The 22,381-nt window shown below is 50.8% G+C and overlaps 1 protein-coding gene across 7 annotated transcripts in view; it reads left to right on the forward strand.

Annotated features, from left to right (window-relative positions):
* Nucleotides 1-22,381, forward strand: part of CACNA1E (calcium voltage-gated channel subunit alpha1 E) — a 496,128-nt gene that overhangs the window by 422,523 nt on the left and 51,224 nt on the right. For 4 of the 7 annotated variants that reach the window (XM_017524464.2, XM_017524463.2, XM_017524471.2 and 1 more), the window contains 8 exons: nt 500-597; nt 6,033-6,089; nt 7,210-7,851; nt 8,218-8,531; nt 10,791-10,950; nt 12,049-12,178; nt 12,800-12,859; nt 13,570-13,676. In XM_017524464.2, the coding sequence (XP_017379953.2) occupies nt 500-597; nt 6,033-6,089; nt 7,210-7,851; nt 8,218-8,531; nt 10,791-10,950; nt 12,049-12,178; nt 12,800-12,859; nt 13,570-13,676 (1,568 nt within the window). The remainder of the gene's footprint in view (nt 1-499; nt 598-6,032; nt 6,090-7,209; nt 7,852-8,217; nt 8,532-10,790; nt 10,951-12,048; nt 12,179-12,799; nt 12,860-13,569; nt 13,677-22,381) is intronic. The other 3 variants (XM_017524474.2, XM_017524467.2, XM_017524473.2) reach the window with 1 other exon arrangement.

Genomic DNA, 22,381 nt, shown 5'->3' on the forward strand with positions numbered 1-22,381 from the left:
TTGTAGGAATGATGCTGATGGGATGAGCTCTCTACCTGAGAACCCACTTGGCTGTGCAGGTAAGACACAGCAATGGGGCACTCAGCACTTTACTCAGCAGGCTCCTTGCCTGGAAGGCCCCTGCTCTGTCGCTTCCAGACATTGTAGGACATCTGAGAAGTGTCAGCTCCTGCCACTGACCTCCACAGTCATAACCAGCTATACTGAGGGCTAGGGGTTGGGGTAGACTTCTGATTCTCCTGGCCAGCCTATGGATGGCTCCGGGATGGAGACAAGGATTGCTAGCCACAGTGGAGCTGTGAGGCTGCTGTCTCCCAAGAGGCCTGGCCTCTGGCCGTCATAGGTCTCCCAGCCAACCTAACATCTCACTGCCTTGTTTATCCTCTTCCTGTGTCTTCCTCACTTCACTTGGTATTCAGAACTCCTCCTTAGGAGAGCCAAGGGAAGCTACTCTCCTTCCTGGGGATCCCAGGCAAAGCCATCTCTGCTTTGTGTCTAGGATGAACAGGAGGAAGAAGAGGCCTTCAACCAGAAACATGCACTGCAGAAGGCCAAGGAGGTCAGCCCGATGTCTGCACCCAACATGCCTTCGATCGAGTGAGTCAGCTGCTCCCTTCACTGATCCCTGAGCTCCTGTGCTAACAGCCAATTCATCAAGTCACAAAACTATTGGTTATAGGAGTGTACCTATTCCATGCCGGGAACTGTTCCTGAAAATACAGCAGTGAGCAAGACAGGATGTGTTCTGATGGAGCTTTTATCTCAGCCAGCGAGATAGATAATAAACACATCATTTCAGATAGTGACAGGTGCTATACGTAAATGAAGCAGGGTCCTATGGCAGAGAAGGGCAGGAGCTGGCTGGGAGCAGCTTATGTCAAGCCAGAAGAGATTCCCTCAGGAGGCGCTGTTTACAGCAGAGACCCAAATGTGTGGACGGCGGTCGTGTGACATTTTGAAGGCAGAGTGTTCCCCAGCAAGGTCCAGCATGGCTGATGTGTAATTAATGAGGAGAAACAGAGACAGGGCCAGGGAGGGGGCAGGGGACAACTCTGAGGTCCCTAAAGTCCAAGTGGAGGAGTTTAGCTTTTATTCCAGCCGAAATCACAGGAGGACTTCAAGTGGAAGGATGAATAGGATATGACTGACACTTTTAAAAAGGTCACTTTGTTCTATGGAGGATAATGGACTGTAGGGGCCAGAGTGGAGGCGGGGAAAGAGTCGGCTCTCAGAGTAAAGTAGGTGAGAGGGGATGGGTTTAGACTAGGGTGGCGGAAATGGAGGAGATGACGAGCAATCCCATTCACTCTGTAGTTGGGAGAGCCAATAGGGTAAGCTCATGGATTAAATGTGGCAGGGGTGAGGATGAATAAAAGGGAAGAAACAAAAATTGATCGCAGGTTTGAAGGTGTTGAGGACTAAGCAATGGGTTGGAGGGTGGTGGTAGTTACCGGATCCCTGGAAACTAGTGGAAATCTAAAGTTCATTTTGAGATACTTCTAAGGCATCCAAGCGTTGAGTAGGCTGTTGTGTACCTGGATCTGGAGCAAAGAAAAGTCAGAATTAAAACAATGATTTGGGGGAGGTTATTTGCCTTTAGATGGTATTTAAGCCATCAGTATGGGTCGGATGACCCAGAGACCCAAGTGCTGAGGACAGTGGCTGACAGTGCTCCTCCTGGTTAAGAGGAAAAACAAGCCCAGGAGACCAGGGGAGTGCGAACAGGAGGCAGGAGAAAGAACAGGACGCACAGTGTGCTGGAAGCCCGTGAAGGAAAACTCCGCGGGAAGGAGGAGTGGGTGCCAGTGCTGCATATTGTAGAAAGATCACATACGATGAGGAACAGAAAAGGGACCATTCCATATGGGAAAACGAAAGCTGTTAGTGACCTTACAGGAGCCGTTTCAGTGGCCACGTTGGAACAGAACCCAGTTGAAGTGGACTAGGGAGAGAACAGGAGGTGCTAAAGGAGAGCGGTGAACCCATTCCTTCAGGGATCCAGCCTGGACCTGTGGTGGAGCTACAGGCAGGTGGCGTGGGCCCTGTGTGGCCTAGTCTCTGCGTGGTGACGGGGAGGTGTTGGAGGAGAGACTGGGAAGTGACTGTGGAACCACATTGCTCCTGTTGTGGCATCTGGGCCTGCATGAGGACTGTGTGCGTGGTCAGTGCTGCTGGGGCATCTGTGGGAGGGTCTGAGACCCCCAGGAGGTGGGAATCTATCCTGGCAATGACCCTGTCATTGTTAGTTGAAGCTAGTAAGGGAGGAGCCATTGGTTGTCTAGAGCTTGGGTGAAGAGCTCCCAGGCAGCCTCTTCCTTGCCTTGTGCGGCATGCCAGGGTCGTGGCAGGGGGACCTCCCTCCCTGCACAGCCATCATCTTGCCTTTGCCTTTTGAAACTCGAGGCCCAACCCCTAGATCCCTCTTCTGTGAGAGAGAAAAACTCCCTTCCAAATTGTTAAAAATTGATAGGGAAATGCCAAAGATCGATAGGGAATATTCCTCTCTGGAATATTCTCTGGGCCTTGAGTAATTTCTACTCCACCTTCCTTGAACTCATGAGTTTGGGTTAAAAACACATACACACAGGTATCCAAAAATGTGGATGGGGAGGACTGGCTGTCACTTAGGAGTGGGTGGTTCTATTTGCTGAGCTGAAGAAGCTTGGGGGAGAAGTGGGTTTAGAGAGAGAGATGTGAGTTGGGACGATGCTTGGCCCAGAGTAGAAACTCACTATTTCTGGAATGAAAGAATGAATGAAATGTGGGTAGGCACAGGGCCGTGGGAATGGAGCAGAATGTGCACCAGGGCACTGCAAGGTGGAAGGAGGTGATGCAAACATCCAAGACCAGCAGAGACCCGGGCTTTGGTGCTGTACATGTGCTGCTGGTGTGGAGCCACCTCCGGGTGTGTGTGCCCTGCTTAGCCATGTGCACTCTGCTCAGGTATGTGTACCCTGCGGAGATGTGTGTGCCCTGCAAAGATGTGTGTACCTGTGTGTACTTTGCCCAGGTGTATGTGCCCTGCACAGGTGTGTCTACATTGCTCAGATATATGTCCCACATAGGTGTGTATCCTATGCTCAGGTGTGTGGGCCCTGCACAGGTGTGTGTGCTCTGCACACATGTGTACACTGCTCAGGTGTGTGTGCATTTTGCTCATGTGTGTGTGTCCTGCTCAACTGTGTATGCCCTGAACAGATGTGTGTACACTGCTAAGATGTATGTGCCCTGCTCAAGTGTGTGTACACTGCTCAGGTGTGTGCCCTGCTCAAGTGTGTGTACACTGCTTGGGTGTGTGCCCTGCTCAAGTGTGTGTATACTGCTCAGGTGTATGCCCTGCTCAAGTGTGTGTATACTGCTCAGGTGTGTGTGCCCTGCTCGTGTGTGTGTATACTGCTCAGGTGTGTGCCCTGCTCCTGTGTGTGTATACTGCTCAGTTGTGTGCCCTGCTCAAGTGTGTGTGCACTGCTCAGGTGTGTGCCCTGCTCAAGTGTGTGTATACTGCTCAGGTGTATGCCCTGCTCAAGTGTGTGTATACTGCTCAGGTGTGTATGCCCTGCTCGTGTGTGTACACTGCTGAGGTGTGTGTGCATTTTGCTCGGGTGTGTGTGCCCTGCTCAGCTGTGTGTGCCCTGCACAGATGTATGTACATTGCTCAGGTGCGTGTGCATTTGCTCGGGTGTGTGTACACTGCTTGTGTGTGTGTATGTGCCCTGCTCAGGTGTGTGTGCCCTGCACCAGTGAGTGTACACTGCTCAGGTGTGTGTGCATTTTCTCAGGTGTGTGTGCCCTGCTCAGCTGTGTGTGCCCTGCACAGATGTGTGTACATTGCTCAGGTGTGTGTGCTGTGTACTGGTGTGTATACACTGCTCAGGTATGTGTGCCCTGCCCTGGTGTGCATACACTGCTGAGGTGTGTGTGCCCTGCACTGGTGTGTATACACTGCTCTGGTATGTGTGCCCTGCACTGGTGTGTATACACTGCTCAGGTATGTGTGCCCTGCACTGGTGTGTATACACTGCTCAGGTGTGTGTGCCCTGCACTGGTGTGCATACACTGCTCAGGTGTGTGTGCCCTGCACTGGTGTGTATACACTGCTCAGGTATGTGTGCCCTGCACTGGTGTGCATACACTGCTCAGGTGTGTGTGCCCTGCACTGGTGTGCATACACTGCTCAGGTGTGTGTGCCCTGCACTGGTGTGCATACACTGCTAAGTTGTGTATGCTTTGCTCAGGTGTTCATGCCCTGCTTGGGTGTTGCAAAACTGCTGATTTCTGGACTACACTTTAAGTGCAAACATGACTGTCCATGGAGAAACACAGAAGGAGCACTGTTAAAAACCAAAGTGCCTGAGTGCTAGTTATATTTCTGTCACTAATATACTCCGTGACCTCAGAGAGACAATCACTCCAATCCCAGAACCTCTATTTCCCCATCTTTGAAATGAGAAGAATGCCACCTGCCCTTCCTATCCACAAGGCTATTGTGGGGTGTACACAAGGTCCCATTCGTATGAGTTGGAGACATGTGGATGCTTCTCTGTATACAGATTTCAGGTATGAATGTAAGTTTGAATCTGTGCATGTGTGAGTAGAGAGGTGAAAGCCCATGTTTGTGTGTGTGAGAGAAAGAATCCACGTATGTACACTCTTACACACATGCTTCTGGATAGCTGGTATTTGAATATTCGAGAATTTGCAAATAGATGGTGTGATGTGCTTTTGCTAGCAGGTGTGCATGCTGCCTGTCTAGAGCTTATGCTTCTACTTCTGTATCTACCCAGGCTTCTCGGCACTCCCGCCCCCACCTGTGCCTTGTTGCATTGTCGGCCGCTGATGCTGAGGGATGTATTCAGTTGAGGAGCTCACAGGCTTCTCCACAACGATGTCTGCATCAGTGGGTGCTCCTGGGCAGCCACACACATGTGCACTGTGCATCTTCCAGACACCCAGAGTGGGCCTCAGACTAGCTGCCTCTGCTCCCTCAGCCCCACCCTGTGTGGGGCTCCTCTGCAGACATGTGAGAGGTGACAGTTGAGTGGGATTAATTTGCCTAGCATGTTATTTGTGGTTGGGCATCTGCTTTATCAGGAGAGAGCAGCATTTGCCAACCTCCCAGGTCCAAGTAGGGCCCATTGGGCTGGACTGAATTCATCAGGCTGGTAACCAGGGCAGGCTCCCTGCAAGGATAGCCCAGATATGCTGTCCTCTACCTGAGCATTGACCCCATGCTGACAGCTTATTTTCCACGTGTCCTGTCTGCTTTTGCAGGCACAGCCCATACATTGCCATGCGAACATTGTGTTTGAAAAAACACAATATGCACATGGAAGAGAGTTTTCTCTGTACAAGGCTGAGAAGGTCAATACTGTGCTCTGCCCAGCTGAACATAGAACAGGGCCTATGTCCAGGGCCTCTGCATTGCTGAAATGCAGAGGTCACTGCTCACATCCTGGAGTACATGGATGGTGACCTACGGAAAGATGGCGCTGCCTCTGACCATGGACCACTTTGTAGCCTTGACATCGTGCATGGCAGAGCATTTGCTCCCCTGCATGTTAGTGAAGCTGGGTCAGGGTCTGCTATGGGAGGGATGAGCTCTGGGGAGCCACACCCGATGAATGTGCTATGCTAGCCCTAGAAATGACTGCGGGGAGGGGAAGAAAACGACTCAGCGCGTCTACAGGATTTCCACAATAGGAATCTGAAGGATGTGTAGGTGGAAGTGTGCGTGCCTGTTGGGCATGATGTTTGAGCATCTGGAGCTGTGTATCCTATGAAATGGCATAGCCTTTGTGCCTGTGCATGTGTGCTTCAAAGACTAGATCCATGTATTTGCACATAGCAAGGAATCGAAAGTCACTCCATTGGAGAGTCAAACATTGGGGGTCTACAAAGGGCAAACAGGCACACGGAGAGCTGATGGCCACACAGAGGACTCTGCGCCCTGCTCCGGAAATCCGCTGGTGGCTGTGGGGCTTGAGGTTCCTAGAGGTTGGGGTGAACTGAACCTGTTCGTTTTTCTTCCCCAGAAGAGACAGAAGGAGAAGACACCACATGTCGATGTGGGAGCCACGCAGCAGCCACCTGTATGTGTGTACCAGTTTGCGTGTTTGTGAGTGGTTATGTGTGGGCGTGGGACAACGTGTCATTGTCCTTGCCGTAGACAAAGTGGCACCGGGTGTGCATGTCAGTGTGTGCCTTGGTGTGTGTGTGTGTTCCGTGCACATGATCTGTGGATATGCCCTCTGCACCCCTCAACACGTGCTTACATCAGTGTGTGTCTACAGTATGTGACCTGTGTGTTTTTCCCTCTTCTGTCTGGCTTGCGAGTGGGTATACCTCTCATGTAGGCAGTTGTGTATAGCTACATGTGGGCCTCCGTGAGGGTGCGTGTAGGTACATGTGTGTGTCCCCTTCACAGTGTGTAGGTGTGCACCCACAGGCACAGATGGGGGGAGGAGGTGACTGTCCCCTCTGCCCAGCGAGCCCTCTCCTGTGTGCTCTTCTGCACATGTCATGTTTGTCTGTTCCTGCTGCCCCATGAATACTCCTCTAGGCCCCCGAGCTGAAATGTTCGATTGTGGTTTTGAGTATGAGCTGCTGGCAGTCTCTGCACCTAGTCTTCTGTGGCTTTTATTAGCTATTGTAGAAGAGACTCCCAGCACTCTTGCTTTTAAGGGTGATATCAAGACTGTAAGAAGTCTGCTTGGCACTCTTCTCGCACTTCCGTGGTATCCGACCATTTCAGCCCTCATTATCCCAGGCTGTTACCTGAGAGGGAAGGGAGAGGAGAGGGAGAGAGGGGGTAAGAACTTTGACCTTGAGTCAAGGGCCATAAGCAGATGCCCCGAAAGCAAGGAGAGCAGGGGAGTGAAGATGTGGTCAGCCTGTGGACTGCCGCCCGGCCCCCGCAGGCCCTGGGGACTTGGAACTCCTCCCAGGGCTGATGCCTAGCCACCCCTCAGCTACTGCAAAGCAGCGATTGGAGTGGAAAGTGCCCAGGCTGGGAGGCAGCCGTCCGATGAGCTCCTCAGGTGTGGCCCGCCCAGTCCTCCCATCTTTCTGTGCTTCCTGTCTGCAGGTCCTGGGCGCTCCCATTTGCACCCACCGTGTGTCCTGCCCTCTCACATCGCCCCTGCGGCCACCCTCCCTCCCTGACTGCAACTTTCGGGCTCTGACTGAGGCCTTGTCCTTTCCCCTTGGCAGGAGGGAGCGGAGGCGCCGGCACCACATGTCGGTGTGGGAGCAGCGCACCAGCCAGCTGAGGAAGCACATGCAGATGTCCAGCCAGGAGGCCCTCAACAGGGAGGAGGTGTCATCCATGAACCCGCTCAACCCGCTTAGCCCCCTCAACCCACTCAACGCTCACCCCAGCCTTTATCGGAGACCCAGGGCCATCGAGGGCCTGGCCCTGGGCCTAGCACTGGAGAAGTTCGATGAGGAGCGCATCAGCCGTGGCGGGTCCCTCAAGGGGGAGGGTGGGGACCGATCCGGTGCCCTGGACAACCAGAGGACCCCCTTGTCCCTGGGCCAGCGGGAGCTGCCGTGGCTGGCCAGGTCCTGTCATGGGAACTGTGACCCGACTCAGCAGGAGGCTGGAGGAGGAGAGGCTGTGGTGACCTTTGAGGACCGGGCCAGGCACAGGCAGAGCCAGCGGCGTAGCCGGCATCGCCGCGTCAGGACGGAAGGCAAGGAGTCCTCCTCGGCCTCCCGGAGCAGGTCTGCCAGCCAGGAACGCAGTCTAGATGAAGCCGTGCCCACTGAAGGGGAGAAGGACCATGAGCTCAGGGGCAACCATGGTGCCAAGGAGCCGACGATACAAGAAGAGAGAGGCCAGGACTTGAGGAGGTGAGTGAGCGCACGGAACACAGGCCGCTGTCAGGCGCTCTCAGTGTAAGCCTTTCTGAGCTCCAGTTTCCCTTTTATGAAATGGAAAGGATGCTGCACGCTTTGTGAGGTCTGTGTAAACATACAGACAGTGGGCTCTGTCCGCCTGAGAACGAGGGCCTGTGGAAGTGGGTTGTGGATGGAAGGACAGGAATAGGCAGTGGGCTGTGGGTCTTGGTGCCTTGCCTGGCTGGGTGGGGTGGAAGGCAGTGGTGATCTTGTGCTCTCCAGCCTGCCTGAGCTTCCCTGCCTTCCCCTCGTGCCAGCCACACCTGCCATTTGGAGACAATGTCTGAGCACCAGCTCTCCCCTTCTGTCTCTTCACAGGACTAACAGTCTAATGTTGTCCAGGGGCTCCAGGCTGGCAGGAGCCCTTGATGAGGCAAACACCCCCCTAGTCCCGCCCCATCCTGAGCTGGAAGTGGGGAAGGACGCGGTGCTGACGGAGCAGGAGGCTGAAGGCAGCAGTGAGCAGGCCCTGCTGGGGGATGTGCAGCTAGACATGGGCCGGGTCATCAGCCACAGCGAGCCCGACCTCTCCTGCATCACGGCCAACACGGACAAGGCCACCACCGACAGCACCAGTGTCACCGTCGCCATCCCCGACGTGGGCCCCTTGGTGGACTCAACCGTGGTGCACAGTGAGAGCGCAGTCCCTGTCCCCCTCCACCCCACCCCCTTTCCTGTCTGGGGGTGGGGACAGTGGGCTCTGGGGCCATTCCAATAAAGCCACATGGAAAACAGTACCAGGAGGAGTAAAGCATCCTTCAAGATGTAAAAATGAGTAGCAGAACAGGAATAAGCTAGAGTTCTCTCCATCTTAAACGGTGCCCATAAAATTCCCTGAAGCTTTTGGTCCCGGTGCCCATTCTCAAGTCTTCAGAGTGATCACATGTGATGCCCAGGTGGAGATTCAGCTGTTTGATTCGGTGTGTTCTCTGTGGTGTGCCAGGTGCTCTGCTGCCCCAGCAGGTGAGGGAGCCTCTGATGGAGTGGACCATGGCTCTGCTCACCGAGCGACCCCGGAAACACCTCTGTGTCTCCTGAGGCCTCAGTTTGTCATCTACAAAGCAAGAGCGTTGAACTAAATGACCTCTGAGGCCTTTCTCTGTACTAATATTTTATTTGATTCTATTACTCTTATCAACTCTTTTTTTCCCAGGAGCTTTTAGTCACAAATTCTTCCCATCACAGTTCCCTTAGGCAACAAATGTTAATCAATGATGTCTTAAAGGGAAACAGCAAAAAAAAAACCAAAAACACTTAACCTCCTTCCCCACCCCTGCTCTGACCCTACACCCCATTCCAGCATTCATCTCACACCCCATCCCTGCCCTGACCCCACACCCCACCCCTGCCCTGACCCCACAACTCATCCCTGCCCTGACCCCACAACTCATCCCTGCCCTGACCCCACACCCCGCCCCTGCCCTGACCTTACACCCCATTCCAGCATTCATCTCACACCCCACCCCTGCCCTGACCCCACACCCCACCCCTGCCCTGACCCCACACCTCATGCCTGCATTAATCCCACACCCTATCGTGCCCTGACTTCATGTCCCATCCCTTTGGCCTCACACCCTCCCTGCCTTAATCCCACCTGCTGCCCCATATCACTGAACTGTGACCACAGGTTTCCAGCTTCGCTGTTTTCCTCCTTCTGTTTCCGTATTTTTCTCTTTCACATGACAGTCTTCTCCTGTCCCTGTTTTTCTTTCTTCCACGGCTCCCTCTCCATTTCCTCATATCCTCTGCAGTCAACCCGCCCCTGCTCCAAAAAGTGCAGTCTCCCACGTCCAGCGTGTGCTTTGGTTGACTTGGGCCTGTCTCAGATCCCAGACTCACAGCTCTTTTGGTGTTTGTTTGCTTTTTTGATTTAATAAGAAGTGTTTGGGGCCTTCTTTTATGCGAAAGAACGTGAAGAAAGCTTCACTCTCCCTCTGTTCTCATTCCAGAGCTAGTCTTTGGTCATAAGTAAAAGCAAGTGATAGCAAGGCTTTTGGATACTTCCTATGACTTACTCTTTAGGAGACCCCGGCATGGGCCAGGACCACAGGGGTCTGCTGCTGGCACAGGGTTCCAGGGTGGAGTCATTCAGTGAGCAGGGAGCAGTGGGCGAGCCTGACTGGGGCCCTTTCCCTACTGTGATAGCTTCAGCCCCCTGCCAGCTTAACCCACACTGTGTCTTGAGTATGGAAACAGAGCAGCAGCTGAGAGCTACACTCGACCTCTGGCTCCTTCATCCTCCCAATCCTGGAATGCAGTAGTGGACCTATACTCACATGAATATTGCATTCTCATTTCTACATTAATGATGGCCAAAAAAAAAAAAAAAAACATAGCCAGAAAGGCCGCTGCAAACAGAGTCATGATTTCTTAAAATCTTCCACTGCAGGGTGATTCATTGAAAGGATACAGGATTTTGAATTGGGAACCCATACTAGCTGTATGGCCTTAGGAAATGTACTTAAATTGCCTGAACTTTAGTTTTCCCCTCTGTATCATGGGAGTAATAATACATGCCACTCAGGACAGATTGATGGGGAAATTCAATAAGTGCGTATGTACAAAGAGTGCAGAGTTTAACCTTGTAAACTTTATAACAGAAACACCATACTGTTTATCAGACTCTAAAAGTTCAACCCTAAAAGGGGACACGTGATCATAGTCATTTATATGCCATAAAAAGTTATTTCTTGTAACATTTGAAGAGGGTAAAAATAAGAAGTGTTGAACTCAATGTCCGGTAGCAAATACCTGCAGCACGTGCAGGGCACCTTGTTGGGGCGTCCCTGGAGCCCTTTCTCCTCCTCTCCTTTCATCCCCAGCTAAACGCAAAGGGTGCCATTTTCACACGCAGCACGGTTTCTGAAGATTTCAACGTGTTCCTCTTGCAGTTAGCAACAAGACGGATGGGGAAGCCAGTCCCTTGAAGGAGGCAGAGATCAGAGAGGATGAGGAGGAGGTGGAGAACAAGAAGCAGAAGAAGGAGAAACGTGAGACAGGCAAAGCCATGGTGCCCCACAGCTCAATGTTCATCTTCAGCACCACCAACCCGTAAGCCACCCTCGCATTGCTCCCTCTTTGGTGCTAGGGTAAACGGCCAGGTGTGAGGCAGGGAAGGGCGAAGGGGAGAGGAAGGATGAGGGTCCAGTCATCTCAAGCCTTCCTGGTGGAGTGTGGCCAGACATCGAGCATCTAGGGTGCCCACTGGGTGAGGTGGGTTGGTAAGTTAGGCAGCCTCTGAGCTCTGTGTCTGTAGCTGAAAGAGTAATGTCAGACAGGAGAGCATGAGAAATATCATCAGAAAGGAACTCTTCACCTAGTTTTCGGTCAGTAGGTAGCATGGAGGGTGGAAGGAAATCTACTTGAGATTGTGTCACCAAATGTTCCAGAAGTGGATAGAGCCAAGAATGTGGAGCCTAGAGCACCAGATCACCTGTTGGAGTTGAGAGTTTTGGTCACAGTGCTCTACATGTGCAGTTTTGAAATGGACTGCTCTGAGCATGCTACTCAGAGGAGATGCAAGGGCATGAGGTGGGGGTGGCAGAGAGGAGTCTGGAAGATTAGATTCAGGAAAGATGGAATTTGGGAAGAGCATTCCAGCAGGGCTCTGGGAAGGGAGCAGCCTCCTGGGTTAGTGAGCCATCCCTGGCTAGAACGCAGAATGTAGAATACGGTTACTTTAACCAGAGTAACATGGGGCTCATGAAAACCCGTTACTGCTTTCATCAGGAATCTTAGAATCAAGATCTATTTTTATGTTTCTTGGTCCTTTGTAATTTCCTTGGGATGTCCCAGTTTCCTTACAGTGGGAGCGTAGATATGGAGATACAGCAGAGGGTGCTGTGCAGCCTCCCTGAGTTGGTAGGCTGATGCTGGCTGCCCCCCATGGCTCAGACGTGCCTGCAGATAATGCATTTTGGCTTGCGTGCTGCAGCCTCTAACCAATCTGATTATCTTCCCCCACTGGGGCTTTAAATCAAGGGTGGTGCCTGAGAAATTAAATTGCTCTCCCTGGCGGCTTCCTTTGGCGAGGGCCTGGCTGTCTGGACGGGGCCGATGTGTGTATGTGGGGAGTGAGGAATAAGGGCATGGGTGCGGTGGGGAGCAGTGGGGGAGTGGGTCAGTTCAGCCGTGCTCCACCGCCCGCAGCATCCGGAGGGCCTGCCACTATATCGTGAACCTGCGCTACTTCGAGATGTGCATCCTCCTGGTGATCGCGGCCAGCAGCATCGCCCTGGCGGCAGAGGACCCCGTCCTGACAAACTCGGAGCGCAACAAAGTGGGTGCACAGGGGCCATGTGCCAGCCTCCGTAGTGCCCTGGTGCCCACCCTCTCCCAGCACTGGAGGTGAACTGAGATGGGAGCAAGGTTGCTAGGAATGAATAAGGATTGGAAATTGTCTGGGAATGAACCATTCCCAGACAAGCCCCTTCCCAGCCCAACATGCTGTGAGGCTCTGCCCTGAACCGGCCAGGGCTCTGCGGGGGTCGGTAGCCACCCGTGGGCTTGGATGTAGGTCATAGCTCCACCACAGGGGCCAAGGCCTCTCCTGGGGGTCCCTTGGGAATATGTCAGGCGATATGAGGGATACAAGGAGGACAGGAGCTGACAAGGATTCCAGGTCCTGAGCCAGAACTGAGGGACAGGTTTGTGGGCAATTCAGACCCAAAAAGCTAAGTTCTGGCCAACGAGAGAAAGCAGCCAAGGAGTGGCCACTGGGTCATCCAGTCCCAGCAGGGCCTGCGCCCCTCCTCCCTGCATTTCTTTCTCAATCCAGCTAGCGGTTCTGATTCCAAGCCTTTATAGGGCGCAGTGAGTGAGGGCCAGGGTGGGCGTGCATGAGTGCGTGTAGCCTGCTGGCCACACGTGGTCATTTCCCTCCACCATACGTGTCTTTCAGGTCCTGAGGTATTTTGACTATGTGTTCACGGGCGTGTTCACCTTTGAGATGGTTATAAAGGTAAAAGCTTCTAGAGAAAAACTGGGCTCTTGGGTTTGGATGGGTCACCTGTCTGCTCCTTAGGCTAGAGCTCTTCCTCAGTGTTACCACCCTCTAGCCAATGGCAGTCCTCAGTAGGGCTTCTGCTGCTCCTGCTCTGGCCTCAGAATGCTGAGGAAATCTGCCTCAGCTAGACATGGCAGCATGGATACGTTTGTACTGGTGCAGGGCTGTGGACCTGGCCCAAGTTGGGGGCAAGCAACGGGTGTGCAGACAGGCTTGGGTCTGCAGTCCTCGCCCCAGTGCTTGTCCTGGCTGAGTGCCCAGGCAGAGGGCTAGGTAGAGATGGGTCTTCCTGGGCTTCACCTAGTCCCAGCCACCCTAACACCCCACAGCCTGTCTTGTTCCCAGCCTCATCCATCCGGGATTTTACCCATCTGTGCATATGGCAGTGCCCAGCATTCTGAGCCACAAATGAAAGGAGGAATGTGGCAAGGTTCCATGACAGCCAAGGGGTCTAGTGAACCCTGAGTGACTATGAGACGGGGGCCTCGGGACTCAGTTATGTGGAGACAGCCTGCTGGCTCCACCTTCTCGTTCTCCAGGCTCCAGCGTAGGGCTGGTTATGGAGATGGTGGCAGTGGAGGCATTGCTGTGATGAACAGAGCTCAGGGCAGGTATTGCCCGCACCTTCCGGGCTCATTGTGGCTGTCCTCATCCTTCTTCTGCAGATGATAGACCAAGGCTTGATCCTGCAGGATGGGTCCTACTTCCGAGACCTGTGGAACATTCTGGACTTTGTGGTGGTAGTTGGCGCATTGGTGGCCTTTGCTCTGGCGTAAGTGACTCTTTTCTTGTGTGATTCCCATCCCTCCCCTCTTCCTGGAGACTCCAGCTGATTTGAAGCCCTTTCCAGAAATGCAACATGCAGGGTGATGCCAAAGAATGCCCCTCTGGGAATCTGCTCCCCAGGCACCCTCAGCAGAGTTCCTAAGGGCCTTGCAGCTCCAGTTCATGTAACCTGAGAGGCAGAATGGGGGAAGCAGGAGTAGGAAGTGTCAGGAGGAAGAAGTCTGGGGCCCTGGGAATTCCTTTTCTGGAGACAGAAGCATGGGCAGATGCTCACAGTGTAGACAGTGCCTCTGTGCACTCAGCAGTGGACCCAGGAACATCTCATGCGCCCCTTCTTTCTTGAGTGTGTCAATTAAGGAAGCAGCTTGAAGGAAAGATGCAGAAGGTAGAGTAGAGCAAAGTTGAGGATCACGGCATCCTAGGCGTGGTGAAGTTTTCTGCTTATGGCAGGCATAAACAAGAGCTCTTCAGGGATGCAAGAACCCTTTTGCAGGAACCTAATAATAAGTTTAATCTCCAAAAGGAAAGGCCTTCCAAACTTTCCTTGATAACATGCCTAGGAAAACAGTCTTAAACCATTACCCACCCCATCTTTAGGGGTGTAATGAACTAAATCACCTTCATCACATTTGGGGGATTTCTTTTTCCCACACACATAGATCCAGCTGTGGCCTGTTTTCAATCACATTCTGGCATTTCCTGTGAAATCTCACCAAGGAAAGGGCTCTTCCAGCCCTCCTGGGTGTAACTAGGAAATGGGATGCTCTCAGGTCCTAGCCAGGTGTGTAGAGCGCTCCAGTGGGATGAGTGACAGCCTCGGGGTCCTGTCTGTACTTTGTTCATCCTGAGCAGCTTCAGCCTCTTCCAGGAGGCACAACAGACTTCTCGGAGCCATCTCCTAAGTCAGTACAAGTGGAAGCGTCATCTTCAGTCTATGCAAGGCCAGCTACACCATGTGGCACGGCAGGACAGCTTTTGGAGCTGCTGTCATTGATGGCAGCTGGAAAAGGATCATGATATCTTAATACATTTGCCCTTCCAAGTGGTTTTTCCTCCAAAGGTTTGCCCTTCCAAGTGTTTAGAAAGAGATCACCCTTGGAACGATTTGCCCTCCCAAATGTTTAGACAGACAGGGAGGCTGACAGCGCTTTTCCCCAAGCACTGTCAGCTCCTATGTCTTATCTTTTCTTGGTGAGACTTATGGGATATTTCTCAAGTGGCCTGGTTGGGGCGGAGATAGTGGAGAGCTCTCTGTCTTAAGGAGAGGTACAAGGTCCCTGGCTGTGCTAGGTTTGTAGGATCTCCCAGAACCTGGAAGTGGACTGTGTCCGCTGCCTCCCCAGCTGTGAGAGACCCTTCAAAAGAGAACCACATTGAGCATAGTCTGTGACCCTGAACTGGGCTAGCGATCAAGGTAACTCCAGTGTCCCTTGTCCCCTTGTGCACATGCTAATTCCATTGTGTGCAGTCACCCCTGCCACCCACAAAAAGAAAGTTTCCTGTCAGATGTGGCTGGACTGTTCTTGAGGAAATTTTACAGAAGCATGGGGTATTTTGTCAAGCATCTGGGCCCTGTCTGGATTCTCATTGTGCAATGAAAGGAAAGGCAGCTCTGGCCCCATCAAAGGACTTCCAGCTCCCCTGCCCACTTCTTGGAAAGATGGATTAAAATCTGCCTTTGCCCTAAGGAGACCCAGTTTTTTGTTAGAGATAAATATTATCTTTGGGTTTTTAAAAGGTCAAGTTCCCTTTTCATTTTGTCAATTCATTTGCATAGATTATTCACCATATCGTTCTTCTTATTTGATCTCACTAAAAATCATGTGTGTCTCTTTGAAGTATAAAGGACAGGAGAGAGAAGCATATCAGAAAGAACCCACCATATCTTTAGGAAGAACAGAACAGAGCCCACTGGTGTAACAGGACGGATTGGCAGGAAAGGCCGGGCGGTGGAACCAGATGGGCCCTTGTTTCAATCCCAGCCCCTCTACTTTCCAGCTTTGTGTCCTTGAGCCACAGCAAAATATTAGCCCTCCTAACCTGAGTTCTCATCTCTGAAACGTAGGTAAAACAATGTGTGTAAAGTGCTTAGCACGGGGCCTGATGTAGTGTGGATGATCAGTAAATGTTAATTCCTCTCCTCATCCTTCCATTCTCCTATCACATCATGAAATCCAAATATAGGAGCAAGTCTGTATTGATGCACAGTGTATGCCGATAGATGATGTGTGCAGGCTGGTCTAAGGCCTAGTTGTTTTATACACACACGCCCCACTCGCCTATACCTGTGTGCCTGGTAACCAGGCTGGCATGTTGGTGCCAGTGTGGGAAGAGGTGTGTTTTAGAGGAAGCTCCTGTATGCCTGCCCCTTGTCCACAGTCCAGACATCGCTCCCCAGACCCAGAGCAGTGATGAGGTACAGTAGAGCTGTCATCTGTCTTGTTTTTCCTTTGTGCCCTTTGAAACGTGGCGGTGGTGGCTTTGGTGCTGGTGGCAGGGGAAGCCTTAGCACCCCCGGAGCCGAAGCCTCTCTGTTGGTCCTCAGACCAGGTACAGTGCAGGGGCCCCCAGGATCCCCCTGGTTCTGGGGTCCACACTTATGTGATGGATTGAGAGTTACGATCCATCACTTGCGTTTAGTCATGTCACTTCTTGAACACTCTTCGTTTTCTCCGAAACGTAGATGGTCCTTGCTCACCCTTTTCCATCTATTCTCTCGTTTGCCTTCAAGTTTCCAAGCTTGCCGTGCCCATTTCCTCTCCCCTTTCTCTGTTCAGGGAGCAGGCTCCCACTCCTCCTCCCCTGGCCTTCATCGTGTTTGCCAAGCGGGGTCCAGCTAATGCTGTCTCTCGCTCATGCACCCATGCTTTCTAACTGCCTTGTTCTTTCCTCATTAATGGCACCAGAGAATTCAGCTCTCGCATCCCTTTGGTGGAGTTAGCCAGAGTCCCACCTGCCAGCAGAGACAGGGCCTGGCCTGGGGCAGAGAGGGAGATGAAGTCACGGAACCTTCGTCCCTCACAGTCAGGGGCTCAGGCCAGCACAAAGCCAAACGTGGGGTCATCTGCAGGCTTGCCAAGCATCTCTCTCCTCGTGTTTACAGCTCTCATTGTCATATCCCATATGGTTGCCCCATAATGTCCACCATTCAAATAACCTTGTTCCTGTCCTAGTCTCTCTCTCCTTCTTGAAATTGAACCTCAACTTACCAGCAAGGCTTCTGTGAAGCCTATTGCTTAATAAACTTGAGCTGTTGATGGTGGTTGCCATGGTAGCCTCTTTCTGTGGCTCCTCAGAAACCAGGACTGACATGGCATTCCTTCCACCACCCAGCCAGAGCCTTCTCCGATCCTGGCCCAGCTCCCAGGAGCAAAGCCCCCCCCCACTAAGCGGGGGGAATGACCTCCAGCTGAATTCTCAGTGAAAGTTGCGGTGTCCCCTGAGCCCTCCTGCTGAGGCGCGTGCCTGCCACCATGTATGTTTTCTACGAGCATGTATGTTGTTTATGTAGTGGCTGAAGAGAAGCCCGTTCTCCACAGCTGCATACATCAAGTAAAGGGAACATTTATAATGTAAACCTGACAAATTCCGTTGGGGAACTTTATTGACTTTTGAGGAGGAAGGGAAGTGGATTTATTCATTTATTTATTTTTCTTCTTGGGTTTAAGTGTGGGCAGAGCCATGGATAAGAAAATAAATGGAAAGATACCCACATTGCAACTTTTCTGTTCTTTCCAATTCACTTTTACATTATAAGGCATTTATCAGAACGCCCGGGTCTCCGTCCTTCAGCCCAGCACTCCTGCAGGGAGGTGGGCAGAGTTTTGGCAAATGCTGGGTTCAGGGCTTCCTCATTCTACTGCCCTCACAACACCCGCTTTCTGGGCCACATGGAGACAGAGTGTTTGCTGACTATAAATGTCTAGAGCTGTGCCTTTTCTACTTTGAGGTTTCAAGAAAAGTCTGGTGAGTGGCTGGATCTATGAAACCTGCCTCTTTTTTCTTTTTCTTTCGGAAGAAGAGGGATTCTTTTGTGTGATTTTATGCGAAAGGACCAGAAACCGCTTTGCCCAGTTTCTGAACACCCTGTTACCATCTTGCTGCTTCTTGGCCCTCCGGTGGGAAGGCAGGGATGGTTACAGCCTTGGCATTTCTGGGGATCTGCACATGAGGCACATTCCCCTGCTTTGGGGGATAGCCCCCAACAACCAAAGTCAGCTGCCTTGTAGGGAGGTCATGAGGTCCCACAACCACTACACAGATTGCTTTCATGAACCTCACAGAACCCTCATGTTTCATGCCTTTCATGTTTAGTGAAGCGACTTGGGGAGACAGATGGCAGGGACAGCATCTCTAGAGAAATGCAGGAAAGGACCAGCACACCTGTGCATGTGTGTCTGTAGTGTGTGACACCTGCGCTCCAACCCAGGTCCCTCACCCTCCCCACTTCCACTGTTCTACAACATGTTACTTGACTAGATCAATTCACATTAGCAGATGAGCTCTCCTGGATTGGATTCTAAGTAGTAAACTCACAGCTTATAATTGCTGGTCAGCACAAATGGTTTAACAGAAAAATAACTAGCAATTCTGCTCCCATCTCCTCCCCTGCCTCGGAACTTACCATGGCCTGTGCATCAGTCCTTTCACACAGGCTCTCTGGTGGCTGACGCCAAAGCTTCCTGTTGCAATTTGCCGTTGTAGCAGGGCACGGGGTGAGGTCAGAACTCCCTGGCACCCAGGAGATTTGGCTTATAGCTGCACTTGGCCTCCCATTATTCAGTCCTTAGCCAGAAACGAAAAATATGAGTCAATCTGCCTCTTGATGCCAGAAGGAACTGCAGTTCCCACATTAGCTTTTATTCCATTCTTTTCATTGAAGTCTATCACTTTCCTGACACTTGACACTCTGCCCTAGTCCCTGAGATGGATAAGGTCCATTGAATGCATTCAGCACTAGCTGCAGCAGCAGAGTTATACACACAGGCATGGACAATTTTGGATTTGGAAGAACTCTAAAGAGCCACAGAATATGTTCCTCTGGGAGCTGAGTGTGGTCACTCCTGCCTGTAACCACAGCAAGTCAGGAGGCTGAGATGGGAGGGTTGTGTGCACATGTCAGAAAGAAGTGGCTACTCAGCACCAAAACGCTCATACACACTCATGCTCAGCACAGCATAGGAACAAGAGGCAAAAATTTCACGCTAAACCTGGCTGTCTTTTTCCCCTATTCTTCACTACCTGCCTGTGTCTAAGGCAGTTCCCTCAAACCTCCAGCATTGCCCCTGGGACTTCTTTCTTGACAGGACTTCCCACTTCTTGAACTGAAAGGGAAGTCTCCCAAAGGAACCAGTGACTGCACATTAATCGTGTAGGCAAAAAAAGTGGACAGAGTCCTGCCTCATGCAAAAAAGACCCATTTACCACTGAGCCAGACAGGCCATCCAGTTCCCCTGTTCTGTGGAAAAGAATGAAGGATTAAAATTAAATTTAGCCGTCAGGTAGCCCATTAACTGTGGATTTAGGAGGCCAGCCGAAAAGGAATTGGAAATTTCCAACTGTAAGCAGATAGGAGGATGTTGTTCCCTGAGAGTCCAGTTTAAAAGTCACCTCAAGAATGACTGCATCTGACTGTGCCCAGACAAGGACATTAAAGATGATCAAAGCCCATGGACTTTTGAGGTGCCTACTACTATATCATGGAGCCTGGGAGGGAGTAAGGAGAGACGGGGGGGAGCCACACGAGGGAGTGTCTGAAAGGAGATATGTCCCCAGGCTACCCACTCGTGGCATTAAGCCCCAGCATGCATACTTTTTAGTGAACGCTGGAAAATGTGTTGTCTGTCGCATGTGACATTGGTGCTGCCAAGGAGCTGCCTATAGAGTATTCACTTTGAGATCTTTATCTTATGGAGGCAACGGGTGTGAACACCCTAGCATGTTTTATCGACAGCACAAAATTGGGAGATGGTTGCTTGTAAAGGGGATCTCAGCCTGTGGCCACAGACCCAAGCAAAATGAAATGATCCAATCATGGAGCACGGCCCCATCCACGTGTTAACCAACAAGCAACCAGGCCCAGATGCAGAAAGCACCCTGTGAGCCTTCTCAACCGTGGGAAGAGCCCACAACTACTGGATTAGTGGAAAATCCTCATAGCGCCCTCCAGATTTAAAAGTAGATTTTAGAGTAATTCAGGTTAGAAGACTTCATCATGGATTTGGGGACCATCAACACAGATCATGCCTACCACCTGCCTAATCCACATGCACGGGGACACCGCCTAGCATTTCAAATTAGTCTTCAGTGGGACAGGCGTATTGGCTGGACTTCTGCTGGCTCCAAGGCCTTCTTAGAAAGATCAGCAGATGAGGTGTCTTCGGGTATGTTTAGAATACAAAAGAAGAGAGACAACTAAGGCCACTGGTCACCAGATTGAATAATACAACTGCTAGAGGACAGATGCTCTACTGTCTCCTGCTGCTTCTCAGTGTTTAGACAAAAACACGTGCCAGTTGGAGTATGGTGCTGTGTATGGCAAAGGAGGAGGCTTGCAAAAGGCCCTCAGGAGTATGTTTGAGGAGCTCATTGAGGTCTATGTGCAAGAGGGAAAGGATTGTGCACCAAACATTTAGCATAGAGCTAGTGCTCTGGTCACATGGCAAAGAAAGGTGGCAGAGTAACAATGGATTGAGGGCTCGAGGGTGACCCCAAGAGATGCTGAGGCATGGACCACGAGGAAAACTAAACCCCAAGTGGCATCCTCTAAGCAGTGACAAGGTCAAAGTGCTACATTTAATATTTTTGCAGAAGCAGATGGACATATCCTTATGTGCAGGCCCTAGAGAGACAGGCACTGCCAGTGCAAAAGGGGAAACTTCCCCACCGGTCTTTAGAATTTTTATAGCGCTTTCACACTCTTTATTTTATTTATCACTGAACAGTCCTGTTTTAGAGCTGAGAAGTGGATTGCCTGAGGTTTGACTAGTCTGACTCATTTGACTAGTAAGTAGCAAAGCCAGTTCTTGAGCAGCCTTGGTGTTCTGACTTGAAGTTCCGTGTCGTCTCCATTAGGCTAAGCTCCCTTCTACACATCATGTTCTAGTTAGCTCCAAGCGATTAACCCCTGCAAGCTAAGAGCAGTGGCTTGGCATTGATCTCTCCTCAGTCTGCAGATCCTTCTCTCTCTACCTGGTGAACATACAAGACCTATGGGCAGATGGAGGAGGCCATCCCTGAACTTACCCATCTTGATGTTTCGTCTGTAACTTGTTTTCCTAGGAACGCTCATAGACCCTAAACTGATTACAGAGAGTATGATAGCTCAGTATTTGAGCTCAGGAAGTACTGGTCCTTTTACTGTTTCCTTCTTTGGTTAAAACCCTCCAGTGGTTCCCATTTGAAAGGCACTGTAACATCTCCAATAAGAGCATAGGTTTCAGAGTCAGGCACATTTAGGTCTCAATCCCAGCAGTATTAATTATTAGCTGCCTTAACTTTGAACCTCTGCTTTTTCATTTGTAAACGGGGATTCAAAATAATATTTCGGTCTTATGAGCATTAAATAAGGTGAAATGAATTTAGTGTCAGATATAGTGCCAAGTGCTTAGTAATTGTATAATAAATGGTAGTTATTATTGCCTACCAAATAATAGTCCAGACATAGTGAGACACTGGAGGCTCCTCACAGTATGACCCCTCCTTCTACCTTTCCCTCCTGCAAGCCTGGCCATTCCCTGAGGCAAGAGATTCCTTCAGATCCCTGAGCTATTCCTCCTTGGCTCAGGGGGGAGGGCAAAAGGGTTCTTTAGAACCTGATGTCCTTGGTCTGCCCCCATGGTAGGAGAGTCAGTTCCTGGCAGAAATCAACTTGAGAGCATGTTGTTTGAGAAGAGGGGACCTGGAAGGTGAAGAGCAAGATTACACTGAATGCTGAGTGATTACACATAAAAGATCTGGAAAGCAGCTTGACCACTGAGCTAGAAAATTCTCATCTTTTACTGATGAAACAAGAGAAAAATGTGTCATTTATTTTTCCTGCAGAGCAGCCAGGAACTTACCAAATAAAAAGAAAATAAATGGTAAAATGGGTGGCCAACTGAGTCCCAATTAAAGTGGGGCCAGTGCATCCTAGCGTGTGGAATTGTCCTCAGATTTTAACATTAGAGTCAATTTTTGAACCGGATAGAAATTAGGCAGTATAAAAAAACAACAACTCTGTTTATAATTTAGTAGCAGAGATTAGCAAAGTGTTATTGAACAATTACATTTAAATGATTTGTAAAATGCACGTGAATTATTTCCAAAACAATGTGCCCCAGTTAAGGTACTTGAAGAGCTCCTCCTTGTAGTTCGGTGAAACGTCTTCCTTGCAATCTTGTTGGCTTTGATAATGGCTTAAGTAACTCTTGCATGTGTGGATTTAGGAGCAGTGCTTTGGCCTGGTGTAAATTATATTGTAATTAACGGTGACTATATTTTGAGGCTTTTCTTGACTCTGGGGCTTTGTTATTCAGTACTCTTTTCATTTCAAATGGCAATTTTTAAATCAGTTAACAAATCTTGCCCATGTTAACAAAACTGAGGAGGAAAGCATATTTTTCTGCAGCTATTCAAATTCATAGCTTTTCAGTGGCGCCTCTGCAGTAAGAAACCTGATGAAAGATGTGTAGAGCAATGACTAATTTTTTA

This window comes from Cebus imitator, unplaced genomic scaffold (assembly GCF_001604975.1).
Source record: "Cebus imitator isolate Cc_AM_T3 unplaced genomic scaffold, Cebus_imitator-1.0 Scaffold33, whole genome shotgun sequence".
Taxonomy (NCBI): Eukaryota; Metazoa; Chordata; class Mammalia; order Primates; family Cebidae; genus Cebus; species Cebus imitator.